The sequence below is a fragment of the Hippocampus zosterae genome, chromosome 8 (assembly GCF_025434085.1).
Source record: "Hippocampus zosterae strain Florida chromosome 8, ASM2543408v3, whole genome shotgun sequence".
In the NCBI taxonomy this organism is placed as follows: Eukaryota; Metazoa; Chordata; class Actinopteri; order Syngnathiformes; family Syngnathidae; genus Hippocampus; species Hippocampus zosterae.
Genome location: NC_067458.1, coordinates 22,166,771 through 22,187,489, shown reverse-complemented (window position 1 = coordinate 22,187,489; position 20,719 = coordinate 22,166,771). Strand labels below are relative to the sequence as shown.

Sequence of the window (20,719 nt, the reverse complement as noted above, 5' to 3'; positions counted from 1 at the left end):
AATTACCATCACGTGGAATCTTGGTGGTAATGTTTAATTCACTAATAGCTCATTTCAGCTGCATTTGAGATGTCCTGAATTCAATGTTTTTGTTTCTCTACTTAATACCATAAGCCTAAAGTCACATATGTGTAAAGTGACAGATCCCAGTGAACGGACACCCTGATTAGGAAAGGACAGAGCCGACTCTTCCTACTCAGGAAACTGAGGTCTTTTGGGGTTCAGGGGTCACTCCTTAAGACGTTCTATAACTCGGTGGTGGCCTCGGCCATCCATTATGGCATTGTCTGCTGGTCAGGCAGCATCTCGGCCAGGGACAGAAAGAGACTGGAGCGACTGGTCAGGAAGGCCAGTTCTGTCCTGGGTTGCTCCCTTGACACTCTGGAGGAGGTGGGCAACAGAAGGATGCTAACTAAGCTAAAAGCTATGATGGCCAGTCCCTCCCACCCCCTCCAGCCCGCCCTGACAGCACTTGGTAGCTCCTTCAGCCAGAGACTGTTACACCCGCGCTGCAAGAAGGAGAGATACCGACGCTCGTTCCTACCGACTGCTGTCAGGCTGATGAATAAAAAATAACAATCATAATAATAATAATAATTTTTATCCATTTGTGTTCATATTGTATTTAATTGAAAGATGTTTGTTGTTTTTTTTCTCTTCCTCCTTTCTACATACATTCTTGCTGCTGGAGGCTGTAAATTTCCCCATTGTGGGACGAATAAAGGATATCTTATCTTATTCAGTTTAAACTGATTATCAGTATGTGTTAAAATTTTATGATCATCTACGTGGTTTGCTGTCATTTTGTAGCTTCTATAGGCAACTGCAAAACCTTTGGGGGTGGGGCCGTCAATTATTGAGATTTTTGCTATATGCGGTTCCCTATCCCAAACAAATAGTAGAAGTTCACTGTAAATACAACTAGAAATGATTAATCAGTAACTAAAAGTATGATGGCATAGTAGATATACAGGACCTCCATATACTGGCCAACGCAGAAGGCCTGCATGGACTCCTTGGTGTCCTCAAACTGCAGGGCAGCTTCCAGAGCAACGACCGGGTCTTCTCCCGCAAACTGGGCTGCAAGAGAGCAAACGCTTGAGCACACCCACCCCCCTCGGATATGAAAAGATGTTTCAAATTAAAATGGATTACCAAGGACGCTGTTTCCTGTGAGCGACTGGCACTGAGCCTGAAAGTCCTTGATGTCGTACACGCGGCTGTTAATGACCGTCCAGAAGCCGCCATCTTTGTTGTGGTTCTCCAGGTCGGCTTTGCGAATGAGGGACACCTCTTCGTTGTTCTTGGAGCTTTGTCCCGTGAAGAATGAACCTGCACCACCACAAACAAAGTAAGGTTGCATTGATTCCACTGCTGTAGTACAGAAAACATGGGGGGGAAAAAAAGTACAGGTTACATGTATTTGATGTACAAAGAGCTTGACCTACCCATGATTCCAGGCCACGCCAAATCCTCATTGTCATCCTTCTCATGTCCGGGGGCCAGGTGGTTGAACCGGTCGAGATGCTCCAAGAGCCCGGCCAGGAGAGGGATGGAGCCCGTCTCCTGCATCAAGCCCGCATCGATGGTGAGCAGGAGGACGATGGACACCACCAACTCTGGCAGGAGCACACCTACACCAAGACCACAGACCGCATAATTCACGTTTTCGGTGAATCAACCAACCATGCTGCAGGCTCCTCACCCGTCAGATCTCCTTCAATGACGTGAGATGCTTCGGCAAAATGGCGGTGTCCGGTGGAGGCGATGCTGGTGGCTATGGGGAGGATGTCGCCAATGTGGGTGCAGAGCAAGGCGATGTACTTTTTTAGCAGCGAGCCGACACCCAGCAGCTCCCGATCTAATGGAGGGAAGTTGAAATCAAAGTTAAACGCTCGGAGCAGCGGTCCTCATATTTGAGACCGCCTACCTAAATACTACATCATGACCAACAGAAACATATTTAATGCCATGGGTGTTTATGTTGTTCAACAGAATCCGGTCATTTATTACCACCGAAGCAAATATTTGGCTAATATTAGATTCTGAGAGTATGATAAACGAGAGCAAAAATATTCCGGAAACACTGTATTACTGTTCCAGCTCAGATGTTTTTTTTTTAATGTTTTGTTAAGTAAAAACAGCATTTTCTCCATTTAGGACAATCTAATTATTCTGTAACTGCTCCCCACTCCCCTCTCTACTCAGCTTTGAAGGAGGAGGGAAAAAAAGTAGCTAGCCTCTCATATTCATTCATTCATTCATCTTCCGAGCCGCTTGATCCTCACTAGGGTCGCGGGGGGTGCTGGAGCCTAACCCAGCTGTCTTCGGGAAGTAGGCGGGGGACACCCTGAATCGGTTGCCAGCCAATCGCAGGGCACACAGAAACGAACAACCATTCGCACTCACACTCACACTTTGGGACAATTTAGAGTGTTCAATCAGCCTGCCACGCATTTTTTTGGAATGTGGGAGGAAACCGGAGCACCCGGAGAAAACCCACGCAGGCCCGGGGAGAACATGCAAACTCCACACAGGGAGGCCGGAGCTGGAATCGAACCCGGTACCTCTGCACTGTGAAGCCGACGTGCTAACCACTGGACTACCGGGCCGCCCAGCTAGCCTCTCATATTAACTTCAAAAATGCAGCTCATTTGGTTCCTCTCTGCAAGCAGCCAATTAGCAAAAGTCATCATCTGTGATAGGAATTTGAAATTGCAATACTATTAGTTAGGTCAGGCATTCATGAAAAACTAATTGGAGAATCCTGCACAGCGCGCGACAATTTAGTCGCATTTGGCCATGTCGCTCGGTGTACGCCGCGCTTTTAATATGACGCGCCACTCACTGTATCCGTTGACATTGATTTCATCGTTGACGCCGAGGTAGAGCTTGCTGACCAGCAGCCTTTGGAAGCGCAGCAGCAAGTCCAGAGACGCCGAGCGTTCCTTGCTGTCGTGCTCGGCCTCCAAATAGTTGGAGATGCGCAAGTGGGAAATGTCCTTCAGCCTGGCGATGGTCTGCGACGCGATATTTCTGCAACAGGATCCGACACGTTAGTTATGTGTGTGAGCTTCGGACTTTTCTGCGACGAGTGATTTCAGTGACGATTAATTTAACTGGTGAAAAGGTACAATTGAACAAGAATACCGGTTAAATTGAAAATACAGATACCTTAGAAGTTGCTGCACAAGTTGCACCAGTGGCAGAATTTGCTTTCCGGCCGACTCGTAGATGCCGGTGTTGATGAGATCTTTGTCCAGCATGGCGCGACAACGCTGCATGGTGGAAGCATTGGCTTCCTGTTCGTCTATCTCCTTCTCCTTTTGCGCCTCCTTCTTGGCCTCAATGTCCTGTCATAGAAGAGCCAAGAAAAATGGGGATTTTCTCACTAGCTATTTTGGATTGAAGCAGCCATTTCTTACTGAGAAGCGGCCGGTCAGGTGTTAGAAAATTTTGAACCCGAGACCACAAACGGACACGAAATTGGAAGGACAGCTCTACAATAAACGGACACACAAAGTCTCAAGAGTTAATGCCGAAATTAGACAGGAAATCAGCCATGTTCGTTTGAAGCACTGATCTCCTGCCCAGAAGCTAGCAAAAAAAGCTAGCAAACGATAGCACCCCCGCGAAACATTTTTCACCATTCAACCGAAAATTGGTGTATAGGTATCATGACAGGATGCATCAAAAAGTCTGAAGAAGCCATCCCTGAAACTGAGCAGGGAGTTTGCCACTTTGGTTTCAATCAGCCATTTCTCATACAAGGTCATCATTATTGTCAAATAATATGCTTTATGACAATACATTAGTCCCCCTAAAAAAGTTGGAAAAATGTCTCTTGGCAGTTTAACCGCTCAACATGAAATTTGGCATACGTGTCTAAATGAAAAAAGTATCAATGAGCGATGCCTAAAAAAAAAACAAAAAAAAAACATGAAGTCGGCCATTTTGGCTCCAAGGAGCAATTTTTGACAATAAACATGAAGTCGGCCATTTTGGCTCAAAGCAGCCATTTGGGGCAAATTCGGGTGCTTCTACTACTTCTTATTGACCCAAATTAGACCAATTAGTTTAAGGTCTCCAACAAACTTCAACTTATCATGATTGAAATGTTTCTTTTCCCATTAAATTCCCCAAAATTTAACCTCTTCTAGAAAAAAAAAAATCATACTAAGTGTCTGCTTTGCCTCGACTAACTATTGGTGCTACTGCGCCTTCTCTGGAAACGACTTTCTTCAGGCTTCTGATCAGCTAAAAATGGCCTCAATGGTTCAGGTTCAAGGTCTGACCTGTATTTCGGCAGCGATGGCCGCCTTCAGCGCAGATTCCAAGCCGCCGTCGGCCATCAAGCTGCTGACCAATAAGTCGATCATAAAGCGACGGCCAGGGGTCACGCTCCTCTCATTTCCAGATGCTGCGGCACAAAAAAAAAAGCTCATCACTTATTGGTTTCAATAACACTAATAGTGTTTAACTTTTGTTTATACTTGACTAAGGATTACCTAAAATGAGATGTGGATGTATATCAACAACTCAACACATACTGGTCAGACTGTTTTGTTTACGCTTACCCGTTTGGTTTGTATGGGAAAAATCTTGCAAAGATTATGAAAACGGCTCTAGAATGTAAATGCAGTTATGCTCTTACCGGTATTGGGGAGTAACGAGGACAAGGCCCTCGCCCGCTCCTCGGCAGTGGGCAGCAGCACGGACCACCCGCTCTGCAGGACGGACTGAGCGGCGGCTTGCACCGTGTTGAGCACGCCGGCATTGCTAGCCAGCACAACCACGGTTTGCTTGAGATTATACAGCAGGGCGCTGCCGAGCCCCAAACCCAGCTCCTCCGGGTCCACCTGGTTGCTAATGGCGGCATGGAGCTGGAGCGACAAATACGAGAAGCTTCAATTTTCAGTCAGGGTCAATGTGGGTATGATCCATTCCATTTTCAATTGGTAGCCCGACATTAAAAAAAAAAAAAGACACAGGATTGATTACCTGGAGCCTGAGCAAGTTGAGCGCGGCGACCACCATGCACTCCTTCTCCTGCGGGGGAGGCCAGTCCGAGCTGCCGTCCATGCCCTCGCTGACCTGGCGCAGAAGCAGGTCCAGCTGCTCGAAGGTCATGGGGCACACGTCCACAACGAAAGGGACGCGCTGGCCAACAGACCACTCGGAGCACGAGGACCACACAAAACTCTGGGGAACAGAGATTTTTTTTTTGTTTTAACCTTTTATGTAGTTTGACAATGAGAACCTTTCATTCATTCATTCATCTTCCGAGCCGCTTGATCCTCACTAGGGTCGCGGGGGGTGCTGGAGCCTATCCCAGCTGTCTTCGGGCAGTAGGCGGGCGACACCCTGAACCGGTTGCCAGCCAATCGCAGGGCACGCAGAGACGAACAACCATTCGCACTCACACCTAGGGACAATTTAGAGTGTTCAATCAGCCTGCCACGCATGTTTTTGGAATGTGGGAGGAAACCGGAGCACCCGGAGAAAACCCACGCAGACCCGGGGAGAACATGCAAACTCCACACAGGGAAGCCGGAGCTGGAATCGAACCCGGTACCTCTGCACTGTGAAGCCGACGTGTTAACCACTGGACTACCGGGCCGCCACAATGAGAACCTTTATTTAAAAAATATATATATATAATAACAATGTTTTTTGAGCGCCTCACCTGTCCCGGGCCGCAAGAGATTCCCACAATGTGTTTGGACTTGAGACCCGGCAGAGCTTTCGGGTGCTTCTTGTTGTAAAAGAGGGTGTCGAAGTGCTGCAGCTTGTCGTTGCTGCCCCAGCTGTGCACCTCGCCGTCGTCGGTCAGGACGAGGCAGTGCGATGACCCCACGGCCACGTCCACCACTTTCTTCCCTGGATGCAATCGCAACAAGCGGGTCGCTATCAGAACTGTTTTTCCATCTTTGATTTTTATATTGGTCAGGTCAAACTACTACCGTACTGCCACCAGGCCGAGTACGGGTTAGGGTTTCGAATTAAGGCTTCAAGCATGGGGTTGAGATTTCAAACTAGGGTTTTGAGGCTGGGTGAAGATTTTAAAGGTGGATTCGGGAAGGTGTCCAAAATGGATTTTCAAACTAGGTTTGGGGTTTTGAAGGAATAATTACGCATTTTATTTTGAAAAGTAGCTTCGAAAAAAAATGTCAGGAATTCATTCATTCATTCATCTTCCTAACCGCTTGATCCTCACTAGGGTTGTGGGGGGTGCTGGAGCCTATCCCAGCTGTCTCCGGGCAGTAGGCGAGGGACACCCTGAATCGGTTGCCAGCCAACCGATTCACACAGAGACGAACAACCATTCGCGCTCACACTCACACCTAGGGACAATTTAGAGCGTCCAATCAGCCTGCCATGCATATTTTTGGAATGTGGGAGGAAACCGGAGCACCCGGAGAAAACCCACGCAAGCCCGGGGAGAACATGCAAACTCCATACAGGGAGGCCGGAGCTGGAATCGAACCCGGTACCTCTGCACTGTGAAGCCCACGTGCTAACCACTGGACTACCGGGCCACCCAGGTCAGGAATTCTATCCAGCTTATCCAATTTGGGGGTGAAGAATCGCTTTGAGTTCAGGTTTTGGTATGCATAGAATTCCCCGACCACTTGGCCACGGGAGTTCAGCGCACGCAGCTTGCCGTCTTTCTCTCTCTCTCTCACCCTGCAGACTGTCCAGGACTTTGGGGTAGCGCACATGCTCGTCGGTGCCGTGGCCCAAGCGCTGGTTGTCGCCCTTTCCCCACGTGTACACTTGTCCGTCCTTGGTGAGGGCCAGCGAGAATTGGCTGCCGCAGCACACCTTGATGATGTCCAGGTCCTGCAGCTTCTCAACCAGCTTGGGGGTCTTGCAGCCGTCGCTGCCTCCTCGGCCCAGCTTGCCGTAGTCGCCGTCTCCCCAGGACCACACTTGACCTGGAAGCAGCAAGGAAGAACATCGGCTGTACTCGTTTATAGGTCACAAGGGTAGAAAAACTTTTGGAGCGTTGTGTCAAGTTTTTCCACTGAGGCATCTGGACATTTTTATTTTAACAAAGTTATGACATAAAACCTTTCATTGACTCACAAAACGCCCTTTTGGTGCTGAAAAACTCATTTTACGCGCCTGTAATTGTGGCACAAATCTAACATCGCGGAGTTCGCGGCTAGGGATTATTATTTCTTTGAATCAAAGGTATTTTTCTATTGATCCTGATCCCTATTCTATTCCGATACGCGCCGATTCATCGGCCAGTCCAAACCCCCGCCGCCCTCCTCACCGTTCTCCATGACGGCGAGCGTTTGCGCGTCGCCGCTGCCGCACGCCACGTCCATCACCTTCATACCCTTCAGCGCCGTCACCGGCGTGGGCGTCAGCTGGTCCTCGCTGGAGCCTGCGATCACGGCGCATCAAAATTTGATAAGCGAGATGCCATCATTTTTCTTTTTTTGTTTGCGAGCGTGACAGCGGGCGGCGCTTACCGTGGCCCAGGCGACCGTAGTTGCCACGTCCCCACGTGTAGAGCTCGCCATCCGCGGTGATGGCGGCGCTGTACGTGCTGCCGCAGGCCACGTGGACCACCTGCTTTCCCGCCTGTTTCCCGTTGAAAGCGGCGATCATGGTGGGCTCTTCCAGATACCTGGAGACATGCGTTGATTGGCTAAAAATGCGCCTTGCGATAAAAACGACATCAAAATTTTTCACTCATTCACTCCCAAAGACGTTTTTAAACGTCTTTTCAGACTCGGTCTAGAATTGGCTGACACTGAATGAGTTCAAAACAGAAAACAAGGCGTGGCCATGTGAGAAGCACGCGGGCCCGTACGCGGTGTCGCCGTGTCCGAGGCGGCCGCCATCGCCGCAGCCCCAAGAGAAAACCTCCCCGCTGGACGACAAGGCCAAATAGTGCTGTCCTTCCGGGTGGGCTGCCACCTTGGTGATCTTCCTGGAGCTCAGTCCGTAGATGAGCATGGGCGCCTGTTATCGCGAAAAAAATAAATCCATTAAGGTTATGACGCAAGTGGATGCCACAAGGACACTGAATGTGACATCTCACCAGAGTGGTGCTCTTGTAGTTCTGGGCGTAAACGGCGCCGCTGTTTGACAGGATGAGGAAGCCCTTTTCCGAGCACACCACTTGAGTGACGCCCATGTTGGCAAGAGCTTTACACTGGATGGGACCGTTCAAGTTGGCGTAAAGCTTCCAGCCCAGGAGACCGCAAGCAATAACCTCCTGCATGTTCCCCTGAAAAGCATGACACAAACAGTGCGACCTGAACTTACAAGTTTCCTTTTTTTCTTTTCTACCCCCCGTAAGCATCAGAACAATTTTCCTCAGTGAAATGACATTATTCCGTTATTACCGTTTACAAACGTTTTTACTACAGAGAATTAGCGCCGTGTTGGATAAAAATAGAAAACAATGTAAAAAATAGTTACATTTCTCAAAGTAGTTTATGTCGTATCAAAGAGTTGAATGTGTGATTATACTCCCCCCCCACGCCCGAAAAAAAATATTTTCAGGCAGTTACAATCAAAATTATTCATTTTAAAAGTTATAAAGATATGTGCCTCTACCAAATGGTTGGGACATCACTGCACCTGGTCAAAAAAATGTTTTTTTTGAGGGGGTGGGCACAGGGGGTATATTGGATTTACTGTATTTTTCTTTTGATTACTTCACAGCTGATTTTTTTTCCCCCCAACACATCAAAACAAATGAGTTTTCTCCGCAGGGTGTCCGGTCTCTCCCTTAGAGATAAGGTGAGAAGCTCGGTCATCCGGGAGGGGCTCAGAGTCGAGCCGCTTCTCCTCCATATCGAGAGGAGCCAGATGAGGTGGCTTGGGCATCTTACTCGGATGCCTCCTGAGCGCCTCCCCGGTGAGGTGTTCCGGTCATGCCCCACCGGGAGGAGACCCCGAGGAAGACCCAGGACACGCTGGAGAGACTATGTCACCCAGCTTGTCTGGGAACGACTCGGGATCCCCCGGGGAGAGCTGGACGAAGTAGCTAGGGAGAGGGAAGTCTGGGCTTCCCTGCTAAAGCTGTTGCCCCCGCGACCCGGCCCCGGATAAGCGGTAGATGGCTGGATGGACATCAAAACAAGTTACAAATGTTACATGTCAAGGAAGTGTTTATTTTCCTTTCTGAATGTGCTCTAATGATTGGTGAAGCATATAGCGAAAGGGCGTGGCCTCGTGATTGACATCAAGGGGACGGTGGATTCGTGTCTGCGTCGAGTGTTCTCAGTTTGCATTTGTGCGCGACTATCCTGTTTAAGATACGCCTGAAAGTGCGGTGGTGACTCTCCTTTCGCAAATGCAAAGGCATTACAATGCAAAAAAAAAAAAAGAAAAAAAAAGTGAGTCGTCACCTTGTGCGTGGTGGGTGAGTTGAGTTGCGGAGGGCTGCGGGGGGTGGCCAAGCGGTCCAGGTGGGCCAAAATGACCACGGCCGTCTGTCGCAGGTCGATGGCCAGGTCGTTGTCCTGGGGCAAGGTCAGGTAGCGCAGGAAACTCTCGTTCGGACTCAGTGGTGTCGAGAGGATCTGGAGATGACAAATTGATCATTTCGACAATTATTCGACTCGGCACGACTTAGATTTGTTCTTGATTTTATTGCTTGGTGCTTTCTACCGCCTTGATTACCGATTCGTCTTACTGTTTATTGTGTATGTTAAATCGCTCCATGTACAGCACTTTGTATGCGGCGATGGCTGTTTGAAAGTGCTCTAGAAATACTGTTGACTTGACTTGACTTGATTATTGCCCTACCCCGTCGCGGTTCCATTGCAATTGTACCACAAAACACTGACCTCCGGTTCCTCATCTGGGATTGGCTCGTCCTTGCTACTGTAAATGCTCTTGAAGCGCTGCAGAAGGGGCAGCAGGGGCGCGCTGGTGCCCTGCGTGGAGCGTTCGTTGTCCATCTCGCGGGTGCCGCTCTCCCACAGGCGCAGCAGCAGCAGGATGGCGGACAGCAGCTGACTGCAAACAGGGAAGTCGGCGATGATTGAGGGGGAAGCTTTCATCGGGAACGTGAGGTTTCGTTTGCCGGCTCTAAATCCGATGACATCATTGAGGGCGGGGCTACTTGCGGTTGCTGGGGTACCTGAGCGTGCCCCTCTGCACAGCCAACTCCAGCAGGATGGCCAGCGCCAAGTGTTGGTCTTGAAGAGGAATGTTGACCTTGGTGCCGGCGTTTCCGTGGATGTCACTGAGCCGCGGGAAGACGGGGAAAAGGTGAGACGGCGGGTGCATCGGGTGTGGCGAAAGCAGTGCGAGTGGAGGGCTCACCTGAGGAACTTGGTGGCCCTCTCGACCACTTCCAACCACACCGACGACACGGTGCCCTCGTCGAACAGAGTGGCCTCGGGTAGGGCTCGGAGAGCGTCCAGAGATTCCTGAAGGAGCTCACTGCAGAGGTCTGCGTCGTCGCCTGCGCCCAATCACAAGTCAAATCAAGTCAACAGTATTTCTCGAGCACTTTCAAATAGCCATCGCTGCATACAAAGTGCTGTACATGGAGCGATTTAACATACAAAATAAACAGTAAGACGAATCGGTAATAAAGGCGGTAGAAAGCACCAAGCAGTAAAATCAAGAACAAATCTAAGTCCTGCTGAGTCGAACGCCAAAGAATTACAAGTGAGTTTTGAGGAGGTTCGGTATATGTTGAAACTGGTTGCATGACCTGACGGTTGAATATTCTTGTAATATTTTGGGTGGGAGTTTTGGGGCATTTAAAAATAGGGCGTCAAGCCTGGGTTAGCGTTTCAAAACTGGAATTAGGGGATTAAAATTGGGTTTGAAACCCCGCTCAGGGTTTCAAATAAGAATTTTGAGAGTTTCGAAGCAAGGCACCTAAAGTTTCAAATTACAAAAATAACAATCATAATAATAATAATAGGGCGGCCCGGTAGTCCAGTGGTTAGCACGTCGGCTTCACAGTGCAGAGGTACCGGGTTCGATTCCAGCTCCGGCCTCCCTGTGTGGAGTTTGCATGTTCTCCCCGGGCCTGCGTGGGTTTTCTCCGGGTGCTCCGGTTTCCTCCCACATTCCAAAAATATGCATGGCAGGCTAATTGAACACTCTAAATTGTCCCTAGGTGTGAGTGTGAGTGCGAATGGTTGTTCGTCTATGTGTGCCCTGCGATTGGCTGGCAACCGATTCAGGGTGTCCCCCGCCTACTGCCCGGAGGCAGCTGGGATAGGCTCCAGCACCCCCCGCGACCCTAGTGAGGATCAAGCGGTACAGAAGATGAATGAATGAATGAATGAATAATAATAATAATTAAATGATGTGAAGGAAAATTGTAAATAGTACTGCGATTTATCCATTTGTGTTCATGTTGTATTTAATTGAAAGATGTTTGTTGTTTTTTTTTCTCTTCCTCCTTTCTACATACATTCTTGCTGCTGGAGGCTGTAAATTTCCCCAGTGTGGGACGAATAAAGGATATCTTATCTTATCTTACAGTTGGGGAACAATCATGTGACGCAAGCTGTCCTTGTTGATTGGCCGTGACGTCGGGCGAGGTTTGCGACTGCGTTCACCTGCGCTGAAAATTTCGAACCTGGCACATTGCCGCTTTTCCTACCTGACCTCCAGGCCCGACGCAGGAAGGCGAAGGCAAACGACAGCGCCGCCCTTGAGCCCACCATGGCCAAACCTTCCACGCTTTTGCTGTCAGGACGCGAGCTGACAGGGGATAAACAAACACACAAGCGCTCAGCAGCGAGAAAAACCATCACGGCGACTGTGCCGCGCTTATGTCGCGTGGCGGTACCTTTTATTGTCAGCGGCGGGCCGCGGGGGAGGGACGGGGAACTTCCAGGCGAACGTGTCCTTCTCCACCATGCTGTAACTCAGCGAGATGTGGTAGCGCTCCAGGATGACCAGACGCTGGCAGAGACGGCGAGCCGACAGCGTGCTTTTGGCCATTTGGGCCGACAGCTTCTGCTGATCGTCCACCAGCACCATCAGGCAGTCCTTCAGCTCTTTCTCATCTGAAAAAAAAAAGCCATCCTCGAATTATTTTATGATACGAAATGCTGAATGAACTCTAATAACCCGTAAATATTTCGGAAGGCTCATATGTTATCTGTGCGTAGGTCAAGGGCGCACCGAGACGAGCAACCATCCACGTTCGCAGTCACACAGAGGGACAATTTTAAGTGTTCAAGCAGTCTTGTTTTTGAAATGTGGGAGGAAACCGAAATACCCGGAGAAAACCCACGCAGACCCGAGGCAAACATGCAAACTCCACACAGGAAGGCCGGAGCTGGAATTGGACCCCCGTACCTCGACACTGTGAGGTCGACGCGCTAACCACTGGACCACCCAGGTTGATTTATTCATTCATTCATTCATTCATCTTCCGAGCCGCTTGATCCTCACGAGGGTCGCGGGGGGTGCTGGAGCCTATCCCAACTGTCTTTGGGCAGTAGGCGGGGGACACCCTGAGTCGGTTGCCAGCCAATCGCAGGGCACACAGAAACGAACAACCATTCGCACTCACACTCACACCTAGGGATAATTTAGAGTGTTCAATCAGCCTGCCATGCATATTTTTGGAATGTGGGAGGAAACCGGAGCACCCGGAGAAAACCCACGCAGGGCCGGGGAGAACATGCAAACTCCACACAGGGAAGCCGGAGCTGGAATCGAACCCGGTACCTCTGCACTGTGAAGCCGACATGCTAACCACTGGACTACCGGGCCGCCAGGTTGATTTATCTGTGCCCCAATTTTTATTCTTTTCTTTACAGCACACCCTTGTTGTCCTCGCGGGGTCACAGCAGCCAGCCCCGGAGGGGACGAACAAGACGGCCAAAATAGCCGCTCGGAAATCTACTTAAGCTTTTATGTAAGCCGGACTGGCCAGAGGCTGCGGCGGTAACGCCGCCTCAGCTGTGCCCGCAGCCATTGGGGGCGCACGGCAAACGCACAATTGCAGCTAATCCGTCATCCTCATGGTCGGTCGCAACGGTTGGACCAACGAGCTAAAGTTGTGGAGTGACGATCGAAATTGAAAACCTTTGAGCGGTAAAGTAGAGTGAAAAGATCTTAATGGGTGAAAAAAATAATCTCGTATTCCAGAACCGAGTTAGTTTCCAGATTCAATGGAGGACAGTAGAGCTCAAAACGGAAAGGAAAGAAACTCAAGCACGGTAGAGCGACCAATTTACAGAATAGATATCAATATTTATCCTCCTTTGAAAACTGCTGATGTGCGAGATCTGAGCGGGTGTGGGTGAGCAGGAAGTGCGGCCGTTTGAACCCGCAGGCCGGATGGCGTCGCGCTCATCCAAGCGGCGATCCAGTTACTTGATGATGTCATTTTCCTCAATCAATAGTAAGAAGGATCCCCCTCCACCCTCCACCCTCCACCCCCACCAGCCCTCTTATGCCCCCAAAGTCAACTCAAAGCTTATCTCCCTGCAGCATAAAAGCGGCCCACCCAGTCGCATTACGCTAACACCACCAAAAATATATCACCTCTCACTCAGAGGGGCTTAAAATGAGAGTCCGACCATTAATCGGTCATCTCATTTAATTGGAAGATGTTAGCATCTTCAAAAACTGCAAAAAATGGTGGGGGCTGAGTTTTCGCTGTTGTAAAGAAAAATTATAAAACTGTCAAATCTTCTGCCTGTATTTCACATCTTTACAGCTGGAAGCATGAAAGTATCATAAAAATTAATTGTTCAACAGAACGTTATTGTGTCAAATATCGGCGTCTGCCTCCGCACAAAAAGTCCCAATCAGTTGGGGTCCATTTAAAAGCGAGCGCTTTGCATCCGGAAAGCGTCGCAAGGTGACGTCGCCGAGCCGCTCACCTGGTTGCCGTCCCCAGTCCCACGTTTCGATGATGGAATGGTGGACTGCCGCGGACGCCACAGTCGCCGCTTCATCTTCGTCTTTCTTTTCCTTGTCGTTGGCTTCATCCTTTTTTTGGCCCGCGAAGCAGCCCGGGCAGTCTTCTGCAAGATGGTAAAGACACAGTCGGAGTTAACTTTGAGATCAATATATTAGCTTTTAAAAGGTGGCGACTGCAGAGTTGCAATTTTGTGTATCGGGGATTGTAATGGTATGCCAAATTCAAATATATATATTCCGATTATGTAAATACATTGATTTCGAAGGTCATGGTTGGGTTTGCATTCAGTACCGTAAGAGGACAAAAATTGTTAAACTAATTCAGAGTCAACTGCTCTTAACAGGCTACGGTACAGGTCGAAAGAAGGCGAGAGAGAACAATTTGCCAGTGGTATGACGCTACAAAGCAAATTAATCTGTTCGGAAAATTCTAGAAAATCAAACAAAAAAAGAAAGTTGTCGTAATAAATGTAACCAACCAAATAGAAATTGATTTTATTCCTCGTATTTCACTTTAAGATGATAAAAGAAACCCCGGGACATACTGTCCCGTAGCGTTTTTGCTGATTCAGAGGGGGGAAAAAAATAATACCGGTAATAATAATCTGCACGCGCCAAGATGGTGTCATACCCGGATGCGCCGATTCCTCGTTGTTGAAGGTTATCTCCTCATCCTTTACCATTTCATTCCACATCTCGCTCAGTCCTTCCGCCGAGAAGGCCCACTGCCAGAGGAGAGCAGACAAAAAAATGAATAAATATATAAAATGAATCAACGCATTGTTGTGCTGGAATCTGGTCGCTTTAGTTAAGCTCAAATACAAATTATAGCTTCAATTCCCGACCAAGAGGCAATCTTAAATGTTTTAAAATTCACGGTTTGTTCAACTAAGAAAGGGGTTGAGTGCATCGCTCCAATAAAAAAACAATTTGATTTGTATCTCGATATATTTGCAAGTGGAATGAGTAAATGTGATGCGCTGGCATCTTTTAAAACAAAACCAATTTACCGATTCAAATCAGTTTTTGTTCATTCGTATGGAAAGTTCCCAAAAGTATGACAAGAAACAGAATAAGGCAACCCATCGATTCATCTTTGTGGATCGTGTCACGTACCTGTAAGTCTATCTTGAGCCATTTGTCATGAAATCGACTCTGAGCATCGAGGTTAAAAGACGGAGAGGGCATCTTTCCCCACCTCGCCTCCTCCTAACTCGGCTGCAAACGCAGCCAACCTGCAAACATGGGGGGGGGGAAAACAAAGAGTTGTAATATCAATCAAGTGGCAGCAGAGTTGACCCGTGCAACATAACACACACGGGGCAACACACTGTCTGCTGCATATTGTGCACAGATGTCAAATTCAAGACGTGACGGCCAGATCCGGACTGCTGTATTATTTTAGGTGGCCGTCTAAATCAGGGGTGTCCAAAGTCAGTCCTCAAGGGCTGCTGTCCTGCCTGTTTTCCAGCTGTTTTCAACACAACTGATTCAAATAATCAGTATCGTTCTCATATTGCTCCAGGACTGACAATGATCATCCTTTGAATCAGGTAAGTTGGAGGAGGGAAACACGCAGGATAGTGGCCCTCGAGGACAGGAATCTGACAGATAGATTTTCGAATAAATCGAACACTGGTTGAACAAACTTCTGCTTTCAAATGTAGTTATCCCCCATTATTTGAATGTTATTTTTTGTCTATATAATTACATGAGAAGCCAATATCACCCTCATAATGAGGAAAAAAACAAGATGTGGCCTGAAACCAAATTGAGGTTGACACCCTTGATATAATGGAATGAAAATTATCCTCAACGCACAAAATGCATTGACTACACCGTATGGTAAATTCGACAGTAGCAGGCCACTGTTCTCCTTCTCATCGTATGATGGCGACACTGTTGGAAATTCAATCATCAGTTGTTTACAGGCGGGACCAGAAAAATAGGTTGCTGCCGCATCTAAATATAGTTGTTTTTATTTTAATCGCGACGAGAATGTCGGACGGTCGCTGTACCGTTAAGCGAATAACACATTTAAAATAAACATGAGCCGATATATGAAATAGCGCCGATTATTCCAAAGAGGAATTGCATATGTTTATGTTTGTGTGTACTACATATGTGTGCGTTTATCGCGACATGACGATGGGAGGGTTCGGTAGAACATCATCATCGTAGCTTTTAAGTACCAGCCGGCCTGCCACAGTTAACCCTCGACAAGGCAACTGTAAATAAAAATGTATCATCTGATTATTTGCGCATTTTAACCGGGCAAAGTAGCGAACCCTTTTGCTCGGAGGCTAATGCTAAGTAGTAGCCTAACGCAATGGGAATACAACGTTAACCGGAGCTAGTAAGGCTAATCCAGCTGTCGTCATCCTAGCCGGGGTTGGAATACACCTCCGAAGGAATGACACCCGGGCGAAACGTTTTATGGGGAAGCCAACAATTAAACGGATTCCTAATTTACCAGGAAGACTCAAATTACCTGCGGTTTTCCGCTGATGCCTTTGCCGTTCTCTTCTTAGCTCCTATGCTGCATTGTTTGGACTTGATTGACAGATCTCCGACATGGGTTCTAGGCATGGAGACTCACTACGTCGCCGCGGTAGGGTGCTGTATTGCGTTTGTTTGTGTTACATTCCTGGGGCCGCCAAGTGGGGGGTGGAGTGGATGACGGCCACGCCCGTTCGTTTCAAGGTTCCGCTCCGCCCGCTTGGCGGCACCATTACAATAAACCACGCGCTTCTTCTAAATTCAAGGCGGGACGTTAACTCGAAAGATTGCCGAATATTTGACATACAGATCAGAATTGAAATACAGTGTAGTATATTGGGAGAGATTTGTGTCCAAATAATTCCCATACATACATACATCCGTAAATTTTTGACATGTTCGAGATTCTTTTATTTTCACGTGGTTTTCAGATTTACAAATATGTACAATAATTTCACGGAGTTTTGGTTCAGTGAAAAAGTGGTCCTATCCCAATCCAAAGGTTGGTTGTTCGATTCCCGACAATGTCGAAGTGTCATTGAGCAAGATACTCAACCACCAGTTGCTCCTGATGATGGGTCATCATGAGGTTAAGACCTCGGATATCGAGAGGCCCATACATCTGGAGGCTGCGATGCTGTTGAGTAGCCTTAAAGTGCAGTCGTGTACTGTTCTTTTTGATGTTGTGGGGTTTTTTTTGCACAACTCCCTATTGTATTTTAATAAGAAGCTGAACTACATGAGTACACTTTCCAACCAAAAAGCAAACACATTTAATTTTGGTAACATATGTACATTTATACCAATCCAGAATTGTGTTTTACTCTTGTATTTTAGTACCGTCCATAATGTTAGCAAACCAATGTAGCGGGGAACTGGATTCAATAGATTTACCTATATTACCAATTAAATTACCAAGTGTAATAGAAAACATACTTGAAAAACAAAAATAACAAAATTACACAATATACATCACAGGACAAAACAATTGATCTTTGCATATGTTAGCATAAAAATGTTTCCAGGTAGGCATAAACTCAGTTCTGTATCTCCTGTAAAAAAATGTTTAGAGTTACTTGTTGAGGCCACTAGATGGCGGATAAGCGCCACTTTCCAATTAGGACACTAATGTCGTTGTTTTTTGTGGGGGGCCGGGGGGTTGAGTAAAATTACTTTTTATGTTTGTTTCTTTTTTGTTTTTTGTTCAACCAGGTACGTAACCTGAAAACCTGCCTCAAATACTCCGCCTGCAGCCAGGTCGGCATTGCCAATGAAAATCATTTTTCAATTGGGTTATGTGAATAAATAAAGGTGAAATATAAAATTTCAAACTTCAAAGATGTGTTTGTTTAAGATCCGGCAAGTATCAGTAATGACTAATAAAGTACTGGCAAGTATCGGTACATTTTGGGTAATGTGGCGAAACGCTTCATGAGGCCTCATCGACCTATTTCAAGTTTCAAGAATAATTTCACTCCATCCTGAATGGATCAATGTTAACTTGTGGGTTGCCTTTTATGATGTCATCGTGCTTGTTTGGCCTTTCATTTTTATTTTTTTTCTTGACTGGACTGAATTCGGTAACGTCTGTTGGATTAGACTTGCGCAGAATTATCTGCACTTCTATTGCTCGGTTTGTCACTTGTGAATGCAGAGGTAAAAGTGACACTGTGCACAATGTGAGTGTGTGTGTGTGTGTTGAAGGCAGTAGAGCGTGTGAAGTCAAAATGCGTCTGAGGTGAGGGTAGTAACAAAAGCGAGATCCTCTCAGGAAACAGTCGCGGCTTTATCAGGAGCGTCTGACCCTCCGAGGTGACGGCAAACAAAAGTACACGAGCACGACCCGCAGGCTCTGATCTCTCAGCCCGTAGATGAGAGAACTCAGACATCTGGGCAGGAGAAAAAAGCACACAAACAAAACGGCCTGAACTTGTGTGAAGTTAACGTGGTTCAACAAAGAATATACGAATGACATAACGGTGGAGAAAAAGAACGACAAGAGGCTGAGGCCGAGCTGCACCAGGTGCATGAGCAGCGTGTTCCGCGCTTTACGGACCGAGTGCTTGTCCGCGGCCGCCGACCTGGCTGACACCACCACGCCGACGTAGCTGAAAACGATGATCAGGCTCGCCGAGGCGAACGAGAAATACGTGTAAATGTTAGCGTACAATTCAGAAAGCGGCACGAGGAACATGGCGCCGTAGGTGCACGGCTGCGTCATTTGCAGACTCTTCAGCCGCCGGAATGGAAAGGTGATCAATAAAAGCCCCTGGATGAGATTATTGAGGAAACAAAAAGCCCACACGGCCAGCACGGCCCACGTGGTGTTCCTGACGGTGATGATGGAGGCGTGCCTGAGAGGATGGCAAACAGCCACGTATCTCTCCAGCGACATGACCACCAGCACCAACGGAGACATCCGACTGAGGAGGCTGGTGAGCATGCTGAGCACGCCGCAAACGGGATACGAGAGGGTGACGCGGCTGGCCGCCAGCAAGTACATCAGTTGGCTGAAGGTCAGCTGCAACGTATCGGCCAGCAGTAGATTGTAGAGCAGGATGTATCGCGACGTCTCCCGAAAGACGGATTTGCTTCTCAGGACGAAGAGCATGAGCGCGTTGACCGAAAGGAACATCAAGCAGAAGGAGGTGGTCAAGGTGGCGATGGTCACCCGCTCCACGAGGCTCAGTTTGGTCGCGTTGGCCAAAAATGTGGTTTGCATGGATGTTGGAAGACACGGCAAGCACGCAAGCGCAGCACCCCCCCCCCCCCCCAAAAATTGTAATAAATTAAGATGTAAACGTTGAGACGCAATGATAGCGGACCGCACGCCAGCACGCTTTCTTTATACGTTTGCATGCTCCATGTTGACATCACCGGTCACCATGCAACACCCTCCCAAGCCAAGCCCCCCACCCCCCACCCTTACCCTCGTCAGCATCACTCGGGAGCACGGCAAGTCAACATTAGTAAAAAAGAAAACAAGAAAAAGATTAAAGTTCTGAACGCGGCATCGGCCTTCACATTGACAAGATAAAAAAATGCCCCCCAAAAATCAAAGTCGGGGGGGGCTGGATTTGGGTGACTGAGAGTACGACTGTGTTAGTGATTGATAGGTTGCATGGAAGTTGATACAACCGGTGTGCGTGTTCTTTGTGTTCACCCTCATACGGGCGGTTCCGATCCTGTCCAACTGGTTTGGACAGGATCTGCTCAGAGTAGAGCGTAGATCGACTGGTAAATCGTGAATTTGGTTTTTCGGTTCAGCTCCTATGTCACCGCGACAAACCGAGACATATTTCTCACTGGAAATAAATCTGAATTTTTGGCGGCCATATGGACCGAATTCTTACACCTGACACACAATTCCCCTGAAGGACACGGTCGAATGCCTTTGCTAAGTACACAAAGCACATTTAGACTAGCTGGGCAAAGTACACAAAAAAAAAACTGCACTACTCCTCTTGAATCCGATATTCAACTTCCTGACGGAAGCTCCTTTTCAGCACGTTTGAATTGACGAAGGCTGAGGAGTGCGATCCTACTGTAGTTGGAACACCCCCGCTGTTTGTGACAAAACTACAATTGATTAGGACAATATTTACACTATACAGTATATATTGTCAAATTCAGAAAACCCCGTGGGGCAATTAGAGTACATATGATCTAAATTGAAATAATTAACCATCATATGTGGTGGTGTATATTATATTATATGTGTGTAAAAGTAAACTTTTGACTCAACTGTGTCGATGACGTCAGTGTTTGTTGTTGTATGGACTTTTCTTAATTAACTGCTTGGGTTGTTTGGCTTCTCCTGGCGTGACCGACCACCTTGTCAACACCTCTGACCGGGTCCCCAAAAGACTCATTTAGGGAACATTAATTATTCAAAATGTTTTTACCCAATTTTGACTTGACTAATGAGTCATGTGGGTGTTGCGCGCCTGCACGTGTGTGTGTGTGTGCGTGTGCGTGTGTGTGTGTGCACGCTAGTTGTAAAAACCAAAGAATAAAACTTTTACAGATACACATGGCGTCATGGCTAACTTTTCTTATTTGTTATGCACAGTCCTGTGCTGAAAACAAACAAACAAAAACATTCAAACAAACCACAAACCTAAAACAAGGAACGTACAGAGCCCTTAAAGTGAAATGGAAGAAAACAAACAAACAAAACATTAGCGTTTGCTCGCAGTTTGCATTCCCGTGTAAATAACTCAAATTTATCAATTATTGTTATTATTATTATTTTGCAAGGGAATTTTTTTGGGGGAAAAACCGCAGTTGTGTACTTCCGGGTCATTTTCTGAGTAAAGGAAAGCAACAAAGTGGA

At 47.6% G+C, this 20,719-nt stretch overlaps 2 protein-coding genes across 4 annotated transcripts in view; both read right to left on the bottom strand.

Moving 5' to 3' along the window:
- The window catches only part of herc2 (HECT and RLD domain containing E3 ubiquitin protein ligase 2), a 47,576-nt gene extending 30,978 nt beyond the window's left edge, over positions 1–16,598 (bottom strand). For all 3 annotated transcript variants that reach the window (XM_052073700.1, XM_052073701.1, XM_052073702.1), the window contains exons 1-25: positions 16,376–16,598; positions 15,001–15,119; positions 14,516–14,609; positions 13,845–13,988; positions 11,792–12,011; positions 11,603–11,703; positions 10,300–10,441; positions 10,115–10,219; positions 9,819–9,990; positions 9,378–9,551; positions 8,060–8,248; positions 7,829–7,980; positions 7,485–7,642; positions 7,283–7,396; positions 6,687–6,938; positions 5,687–5,880; positions 5,002–5,202; positions 4,655–4,883; positions 4,296–4,420; positions 3,175–3,353; positions 2,849–3,036; positions 1,706–1,861; positions 1,449–1,634; positions 1,156–1,332; positions 977–1,080 (exon numbers count right to left, since the gene is read on the bottom strand). In XM_052073700.1, the coding sequence (XP_051929660.1) occupies positions 977–1,080; positions 1,156–1,332; positions 1,449–1,634; positions 1,706–1,861; positions 2,849–3,036; positions 3,175–3,353; positions 4,296–4,420; positions 4,655–4,883; positions 5,002–5,202; positions 5,687–5,880; positions 6,687–6,938; positions 7,283–7,396; positions 7,485–7,642; positions 7,829–7,980; positions 8,060–8,248; positions 9,378–9,551; positions 9,819–9,990; positions 10,115–10,219; positions 10,300–10,441; positions 11,603–11,703; positions 11,792–12,011; positions 13,845–13,988; positions 14,516–14,609; positions 15,001–15,072 (3,828 nt within the window). In that variant the 5' untranslated portion in view covers positions 15,073–15,119; positions 16,376–16,598. The remainder of the gene's footprint in view (positions 1–976; positions 1,081–1,155; positions 1,333–1,448; positions 1,635–1,705; positions 1,862–2,848; positions 3,037–3,174; positions 3,354–4,295; positions 4,421–4,654; positions 4,884–5,001; positions 5,203–5,686; positions 5,881–6,686; positions 6,939–7,282; positions 7,397–7,484; positions 7,643–7,828; positions 7,981–8,059; positions 8,249–9,377; positions 9,552–9,818; positions 9,991–10,114; positions 10,220–10,299; positions 10,442–11,602; positions 11,704–11,791; positions 12,012–13,844; positions 13,989–14,515; positions 14,610–15,000; positions 15,120–16,375) is intronic.
- A 1,468-nt stretch (positions 16,599–18,066) lies between these two features.
- Positions 18,067–19,156, bottom strand: LOC127606245 (odorant receptor 131-2-like). The gene is made up of 2 exons (XM_052074353.1): positions 18,381–19,156; positions 18,067–18,272 (listed from the first exon to the last, which is right to left on the bottom strand). The coding sequence occupies exons 1-2, from the start codon at positions 19,103–19,105 to the stop codon at positions 18,173–18,175; spliced, it is 825 nt and encodes a 274-aa protein (XP_051930313.1). The 5' UTR covers positions 19,106–19,156; the 3' UTR covers positions 18,067–18,172.
- Between the last annotated feature and the right edge of the window lie 1,563 nt (positions 19,157–20,719).